The sequence below is a fragment of the Hypomesus nipponensis genome, chromosome 11 (assembly GCF_054491055.1).
Source record: "Hypomesus nipponensis isolate SF chromosome 11, ASM5449105v1, whole genome shotgun sequence".
Classification (NCBI taxonomy): domain Eukaryota; kingdom Metazoa; phylum Chordata; class Actinopteri; order Osmeriformes; family Osmeridae; genus Hypomesus; species Hypomesus nipponensis.
The window spans coordinates 4,447,952-4,456,730 of NC_140371.1; the positions used below are offsets into that span (position 1 = coordinate 4,447,952).

Genomic DNA, 8,779 nt, shown 5'->3' on the forward strand with positions numbered 1-8,779 from the left:
AGACCCATACCCCCCACCACCACCACATATTTTCTTAGCTGAGTTGCCAAAAGTACCCCTGTGATCGATTTGTTATCATTGGTTCACTTGTGTGACTTGGATGTATAAATGATGTAAAATACCATTCAGGGAGTTTACAGACAGACTGTGCAATAGTCATGACAACACTGGAAAGCTTTTTATAGACAACTAAACTATACTATTACCAAAAGAAGGATTCTAGCGCCATCGTGTGGCTGCCATGACGTATTCCGAACGGGTGACGCTGGTGAACAATCCCGCCTCTTTCGGACCAAGATTTGCATCGGAATGCGTCAATCGAAAACTCACAATGTTCATTGGACAACTTTCGTGGGCGGAACTCGTTTCACCTTTTCTGATTTAGGCGTTTGATTGGGTTAGCTGCTCTTTCCCAATTTCGATTGGTCACATCGTTCACGCCCATTCTCCATTGCACATCTCTAAATTGAAGGTGAATGCAGAGCCGATAGCAAGTCCTTGCGAAGCTGATACATAGCCAGGTTAGCGGTTAATACCAATTGACTAAATCTAAATTCTCAATATTTAAATCCAGTCATATTCAGCGTCATGTCGGTATTCACTGAGGTTCCCCAGGCTGTTCCCGTGGCAGTGTTCAAGTTGTCGTCGGATTTCCGCGAGGACCAAAACCCCAACAAGGTGAACCTTGGAGTTGGAGGTAAGATGATGCTACGATCAGGCCGTGGGACCTGACAGCAAGTCAAGCGAACTGTCACAAAGTCATCGTCGGCTATTTTGTTTTGTTTGAATCCTTATGTTAAAAAGCCATGAATTCGTTCTTAGTTAAATGTAGCAAGCTAACGCTTTTATTTATTTACCAACGTTGTTGGTGTAAATTATTTTATTTGGACCTAGTAGGCCTACAACTAGTACAATAACAAGAGTTGTCTCCAACTGCTGTAGCCTATGTAGGCTATTCCATGAGAATGTAGATGGCCACAAGACAGCGCAAGCTCTAAGCTATGAAGCCACGAGCTGTTTTTCCTTATAATAAGTGACTCGTTTACTTACACAAACTGTACCAGCCATAATAAATGTAACCAATTAGGCTATTTCAAATACTGTAATTTCACAGTAATTAAGTTCAAGGAATAAGCGTGTAAATTGTTATTATTGATAAGTTTGTTGAATAACAGCGGTCTAACTGTGCCGCCGGTCCAGGGCCGGAGGAATAACGCTGATATCTCCGTTTTTGGCAATCACCCAGAAGGCTGTTAATCACGAGAGTAGAGATGATAGGAGTGTTGCCTGTGTCATTGTCACCTAATCAATATGCCACAATCAGGACTCCTTCACTTTTTTTTTTTTTTATGTATTGTTTGGAGGATAACCCCTTGAGATGCAGCGTCTCGTTTTCGAGGAGGTCCTTCCGAACAAAGTCTGTGTGTGTGTGTGTGTGTGTGTGTGGGGGGGGGGGGGGGGGGGGGGGGGAGGTCCACTCCCACTCACTATCCTATATGGACTCCCAACCTTCCTTACGCCCTCAACTATTACAACCTTATCATGTCAAATCAGTGGTTTACCTAAGGCAAGCATGCAAGCATGCACATCATGTTCATGTTTCAGCTGAGTCACAGTGTGGCTCTCAACCACACCAAAACAAGAGAACCTGTTATTTCCCCGATGGCATCAGTCAGTAGACTAATCGTTAATGACCCCTCATTTCTATTGGTAGGAAAGAGTACAGAAGCTTCAAACAGGGAACATCATTACTTAATAATCATTAGACCTACGCACACACACACGCACACAAACAAACAAGCAGGCTATTGCACTTTGTTCATTGGCCTCAGATACAATTGTGACTGCTTTCCTGATGGCAGCTTTATAAAGGTTGTGATTGTATGATCGTTCATATAGCAATCCTTTGTGAGAGACTGAATGAGGGAAATACAGACAGACAGACCTGGATAGTGATGGTTGGATGTGAGGCAGACAGACAGACCTGGATAGTGATGGTTGGATGTGAGGCAGACAGTAAGACAGACCTGGATAGTGATGGTTGGATGTGAGGCAGACAGTAAGACAGACCTGGATAGTGATGGTTGAATGTGAGGGAAGAAGAGAGACGGGCACACATGCTGCAGAGCTCTGTAGCCACAGCTTGGCCTCTCAGGTCTCTGACCTTGAGGATTAGCATTTTACCAGGCTCTCTGTGGTACAACAGTTCACAACAGGCTCATTTTTGCTTAGTTTGTAGTAATAACCTAAAGCTCTGGCCTACATCCCCTTTTCCACCAAAACCACTCCCTCTTACCCCCTCCATTCCCTCCCTCACAATTATGGGGTGCAGGCTATCTCTGCTCAATAGCTTTCAACAATGTTGTAGTTCAGTGGTCAGCACCATGAAAGGTCCACAGTCATTACCACAGAACGACAGAGGCCTAGCAACCGATGGGGATCAGCAACCAATGGGAGCATGTTGCCTAGGCTGGAATTGTGGACACAGCCTGACCCTTTAGAGAACTGTGCTGTGTCACTTCTGTTCTCTGCCCCCACCTCTCTCTCTCTCTCTCTCTCTCTCTCTCTCTCTCTCTCTCTCTCTCTCTCTCTCTCTCTCTCTCTCTCTCTCTCTCTCTCTCTCTCGCTGTATACCAGGGCTGATCAGCTCAGGAAGCCTAATGCCTGGTAATCCCTTCAGCTGCCTAGCTGCTGTGAACTGAGGACATGCAAATCTACAGAACCACACTGCTAGTCTACATTTAGGACCACACTGCTAGTCTACATTTAGGACCACACTGCTAGTCTACATTCAGGACCACACTGCTAGTCTACATACATGACCACACTGCTAGTCTACATTTAGGACCACACTGCTAGTCTACATTTAGGACCACACTGCTAGTCTACATACATGACCACACTGCTAGTCTACATTTAGGACCACACTGCTAGTCTACATACAGGACCGCACTGCTAGTCTACATACATGACCACACTGCTAGTCTACATACATGACCGCACTGCTAGTCTACATACATGACCACATTGCTAGTCTACATACAGGACCACACTGCTAGTCTACATACATGACCACACTGCTAGTCTACATACAGGACCACACTGCTAGTCTACATTCAGGACCACACTGCTAGTCTACATACAGGACCACACTGCTAGTCTACATTCAGGACCACACTGCTAGTCTACATACAGGACCACACTGCTAGTCTACATACAGGACAGAATAATTAATACGATAAACAATATGGTTGGCACCTCCTTGACTCTCCTTGAAACCTAAGCAGGGTGTCTAGCTAGTCTGGTTAGGTGAAAGGTATGTGTTTGTAAGTATGTCTGGGGAATTATATTGACAAATTGCCTTGTGATTGTGTTGTAAACCCATTTCCCCACAGGGACAAAATAAAGTGTCTTTCTAAAGCTATTGGCTGAGTGTGCAGATCTAGTTTGTTATTACATTTGTTATTACCAAAGATAGAAACTAGAAATTAGACTTTCTCATATTGGTTAGCACAGTTAAATATGACCTAAGTAACACCACTCACTGCCCTATATGTGCATATATAGACTATTTACAGTATATCTGTGTTTTCTATTGGTGATGTGCCAGTGTGTATACACCCCTTATCACTGCTTCTGCAGGTTGTAGCTAAGGACAACAGGTTAAAGTGCATGTTCTAGTCTCACAGGACCAAACAGGTTTAGTCTGGTCGAGACTGCTGCATCCGTGACCATTAGACTGTTAGCCCTGTGACTATCTAGACTCAGCTAAGATAACTGAGGGGCAGATCAACAACAAGTCTACAGTAAACACATAGTTTATCCGAGCAGGTATTCAAGTTACGTTGGAAAGTTAGTCAATCTTTTCTCATCCTTTCTGCCCCCCCCCCTCTCCCTCCCTCCCCCCCCCTCTCCCTCCCCTCCCCCCTCTCCCTCCCTCCCCCCCCCTCTCTCCCCCCCCAGCCTACCGTACAGATGCAGGCCAGCCGTGGGTGCTCCCTGTGGTGAAGAAGGTGGAGAGGATCATCGTGGAGGACAACAGTCTGAACCATGAGTACCTGGGCATCCTGGGGTTACCTGAGTTCAGGTCTTCTGCCTCCAAGATCGCCCTGGGGGAGGATAGCCCAGCCATCCAGGAGAACAGGGTGGGTGAAGACTGGAGGACAGGGTAGAACAGGGTGGGTGCAGAATGGAGGACAGGGTAGAACAATCTTTTACATTACTTTACATTTATTATTTAGCAGACGCTTTTATCCAAAGCGACTTCCAAGAGAGAGAGAGAGCTTTACAAAGTGCATAGGTCACTGATAATAACAAGATAGCCCCAAAGCATTGTGGGTAGCGAAAAACAAGAAGCACACATTGTGATTGTGAACAACCAAAAAAATAAGTGCCAAAGGGAAGAACCTTAGGACCATGTAGTTAAGCAAGTTACAATTAAACAGCATGAATCTCTAAGTGGAAGTGTACCATTTTGATGATCTCCTACCCCTCCTCTGACTCAATCACTCTATCTTTTGAATCTCTCTCTCTCAGGTGGGGGCTGTGCAGTGTCTGGGGGGGACGGGTGCGTTGAAGATGGGGGCGGAATTCCTCAGACGCTTTCACAACGGGACCAACAACACCAAGACGCCTGTCTATGTTTCTGCACCTACCTGGGGTACACACAAACACACACACATACCATACATACCACACACGCCACACACTTGCATGAACACATACGACACTCGCATACACACATACCACACACACACACTCTGTGCACACACACACACCATACACATGCACAAACTATGCGCATGCGCACGCATAAACACATACTGGAAGTTGTAGCTTAAGAGTTGATCCGGTTATAATTCCTCGGTTTGGACTTTGTGCACTGGCCTTATCTGAGTGACTTCCTCGGGCACGGTTGTTTAGCATGTTTGGATGTTTAATGAACAGGTTTGGTTAAAACGTCTTTATCAAACCCACCTGATAAGACCTGTAAAGGTCAACGGTGTGCATGTGTGCTTCTGTATCTTTCTGTGTGTTTGAGTACCTGTGTGTGTGTGTGTGTGTGTGTGTGCATTGTGTTTATATGTGTGTGTGTGTGTATCCTGCAGAGAACCACAACGCTGTGTTTGCCAGCGCCGGCTTTGAAGACGTGCGCTCCTACAAATACTGGGATGCTGAGAAGAGAGGCCTGGACCTGGCCGGTTTCCTTGGAGACCTGGAGGTAACGTTCCGGCGAATGCCATTCCTTTTAGCTGGAAATACACAGACGTTGTAGAACCCTCGTCAGCCTTTCTGCACAGCCTACTTCTCCTGTGGCTCAAACATCAGAAAATCTACAGAAGGACTCAGCGACGGCATGTTGACCTTTGACCTTTTCACCCCGTGCGCCAGAGTTCCCCTGAGCACTCCATCTTCGTCTTGCACGCCTGCGCCCACAACCCCACTGGCACGGACCCCACCCCAGAGCAGTGGATGCAGATCGCTGAGGTCATGATGGTAAGACGCACAAGTGTACACACACACACACACACACGTGCTTGCACACACACAATACTATTCAGTAACCTGCAACATGACAGAGATCCGGACCCTGTATCAGATCACTATAAATAAATAAAGTAGTCATTCATCTTTCTATCCATACATCTATCCATCATTCCATCTGTTCCATCTGTTCCATCCATCTACCCATCTAGAAGGAGTATTTCTCGAGTGTAGTATTCTAGTAATTGACCTTCGCTGAGACGTTCTCTTGGTTCTAAGGTGTTCTCCTGTGTTCTCCCGCGTTCCAGCGCAGGAACCTGTTTGTGTTTTTCGACTCGGCATACCAGGGCTTTGCGTCAGGCTGCCTGGACAAGGATGCCTGGGCTTTGCGCTACTTTGTGTCTCTGGGCTTTGAGATGTTCTGTGCTCAGTCCTTCTCCAAGAACTTTGGCCTCTACAGTGAGTCATCAGTACACACACACACGCACACACACGCATGCACACACAGACATGCCAACACACACACACACACAGACTGTGTGTGATTAACTGTGTGCACGTCCGTGTGTGTGTGTGTGTCTTTGTGTCAGATGAGCGGGTGGGGAACCTGACAGTGGTGGCTCGTGACCAGGACAACCTGAGCAGGGTTCTGTCCCAGATGGAGAAGATCGTCAGGACCACCTGGTCCAACCCCCCGTCCCAGGGGGCTCGCCTGGTGGCCATCACCCTCAACACCCCCGAGCTCTTCGCTGAGTGGTGGGTACTCACACCGGGACACACACACACATACGCACACATTACATTTAGTCATTTAGCAGACGCTCTTATCCAGAGCGACTTACAGTAAGTACAGGGACATTCTCCCTGAGAATGATGAAGTGCCTTGCCCAAGGACACAATATCCTTTGGCACAACTGGGAATCGAACCAACAACCTTCTGATTTAATAGTCCGACTCCCTAACAGCTCAGCCATCTGATCCACACTTTATATTATATTGCTATTGCGTACACACATTCATACACAAACTTTCCTCGGGTCGAAATCCGACCATTTCATGATTCTGTTATACTTTCCACTCCTCTCCCTCCCACTCTCTCTCCCTCCTCCCCATACAGGAAGGACAATGTGAAGACCATGGCCGACCGGGTGTTGCTGATGAGGGCTCAGCTGCAGGAGAAGCTGCAGGCCCTGGGGACTCCTGGCACCTGGGACCACATCACCCAGCAGATAGGCATGTTCAGCTTCACCGGACTGAACCGTGAGTACACACACACACACACTCACATACACACACACACACACACACACCTCTAGTGTGTACACACAACACATACACACATGGCCACTATCCAACAACACATGGACACTCATAAGCATACATACACAAACCTCCAGGTGCAAACTGACACAGACTAATAACATGCGCACGGACGCACACACACACGCCATCTGCTCTTGGTAGATAATCTTTTTTTTTATCTCTACCAGATAAATGAATATTAGGTCTCCAGTGTGTTTCCCTGAAGTTCTGAGGGTTTGTTTTAAATATCTCATCAATCTAAAAACTTCAAACCAGGAAAAAGTGCCAGAGAGAGGCATAAAAGGCTCTCTCTCACACACCCCAGAGGGAAGTTCTGACGCTGTAGTCTCTTAGATTTGCAGATGAGCTTGTTCTCTGTTTCTCCCTCTAAACAACCTCCCTCCCCCCCTCACAGCTAAGCAGGTGGCGTTCATGATCAAGGAGAGGCATGTTTACCTGATGGCTAGCGGGCGCATCAACATGTGCGGTCTGACAACCAAGAACATCGACTACGTAGCCGAGTCCATATACGAGGCCGTCACCAAGGTCCAGTAGGAGAGGACTACGCTATCCACAAGCCACGAGGGCCTGGCACCTTCCTCAGTACTTCCTGTCCCTGCAGCTGCTCTGTGGTGTATTAGATGTGGATGGTGGTGTCTGTTTGACCAGCACACACACACACACAGAGTCACACACACACAGAATCACACACACCCTGTCACACACTCACCCCCCACACTGTCACACACACCCTGTCACACCATGTGTCCCAGTTCACCAGGACAGTGCAGGCTCTGGAACAGTCTAGATCAACATCCATTTTAAATCTTAAGTTAATGCGCACAGCAGCGTAACAGTTGTGAGGGTTTGAAAGAGGTGTTCATCATACTCTGCTCTATATTAGTTTGTGTTCACTCCCTGTGTGTAGATGTACTTGCAGTGGGTGTTGTAATTTAAGTTATCTGGTAGAATTGTTGTGTTTTGGTGCTGTTGTTCTTATTGACTAGTTCTCAGGTCATCATCAGAAAGATGACAGATAAGCACAGTGTCCGGCCTTTAGCTCAGGAGGTATTGTTCACACACACCAAGGCTGTGTTTGCGTGTGTATGTGGATAGTAGGACTAAGTCCGGACATACTGGCCACGGTCATCTATCTGATATTTTTAATGATATACAATCTAATTTATATGTTTTAATTATAATTTTATTTCCGGTGTTGAAGGCATATTCCTGGTTTTCATGTACTGATTAATCAGTATACATTTCCTGAATTTACAAGCTCTAGTCACAAAGGTTAAAACAAAAGTTTATAAAATGACCGAGCAAATAGATAGTATGAAACGAACAAAATGATTAGGACCAACTGAAGAACAGAGATTGTAAAAGACCATGATAGAGAGAGAGAGAGACTGATATATCACTTATTCCTAGGCAGGCAGGGAAGACAAAGTTAGGAAAGTTCTACATTTCTTGGAGTGCGTGTGCATGTGTGTGTGGAGAGAGAACCAGTTTGTGTTGGTCAGAACACCTCAAGATCAGAACACTGCAAGTGTTCACACGCTGTTTGACAATGGTGGCTTCCTCCCCTCCTCCTTGTTTCACCCTCCTCTTCCGCCTTCTTTTCAAACTCCTCTGTCCTGTCCCCACGGGGCCACGATCTCACACCCCATACCATGGAATGATCCCCAAAATGTACCAAAGTATGGTTACCTGTTTTATGTTGTTTCAACCTTTCAGTCCAGTATTCACATTCCACCAAGTAGGCCTGTTTTTCAGTTGTAAGTCTGTACTTTTGCATATATATATATATATATATATATATATATATTATATTATAATATATTAGATACTCAATGCACAAAAGGCCTCATGTTTGGCCTCTGATGGATGTATTGTGTTCAATTCTGCTGCAAGACTCAACTGTGAGATTCTCAAGTCCAAAATGTACGCGTACGATGTAACAACACGCTGAATAAATAAGACCTGGAAAAGG

At 46.1% G+C, this 8,779-nt stretch overlaps 1 protein-coding gene across 2 annotated transcripts; it reads left to right on the forward strand.

The window, feature by feature from the left end:
* Window positions 1-443: 443 nt before the first annotated feature.
* Window positions 444-8,779, forward strand: got1 (glutamic-oxaloacetic transaminase 1, soluble). 2 transcript variants are annotated; one of them, XM_084709418.1, is made up of 10 exons: window positions 444-697; window positions 3,964-4,145; window positions 4,537-4,660; window positions 5,109-5,221; window positions 5,392-5,496; window positions 5,793-5,943; window positions 6,075-6,240; window positions 6,602-6,744; window positions 6,975-7,020; window positions 7,202-7,290. In XM_084709418.1, the coding sequence occupies exons 1-9, from the start codon at window positions 589-591 to the stop codon at window positions 6,980-6,982; spliced, it is 1,101 nt and encodes a 366-aa protein (XP_084565544.1). In that variant the 5' UTR covers window positions 444-588; the 3' UTR covers window positions 6,983-7,020; window positions 7,202-7,290. The 2 variants fall into 2 exon arrangements, with proteins under 2 accessions (XP_084565544.1, XP_084565543.1); XM_084709417.1 differs by lacking the exon at window positions 6,975-7,020 and having other exon boundaries at window positions 448-697; window positions 7,202-8,779.

Excerpts from the sequence above, each read along its gene's own strand:
- got1 (XM_084709417.1), top strand. The coding sequence starts at position 589 with ATGTCGGTATTCACTGAGGTTCCCCAGGCTGTTCCCGTGGCAGTGTTC. Across the intron at positions 4,661-5,108 it reads TGTTTCTGCACCTACCTGGG|AGAACCACAACGCTGTGTTT; the intron begins GTACACACAAAC and ends TGTATCCTGCAG. Across the intron at positions 5,222-5,391 it reads GTTTCCTTGGAGACCTGGAG|AGTTCCCCTGAGCACTCCAT; the intron begins GTAACGTTCCGG and ends CCCGTGCGCCAG.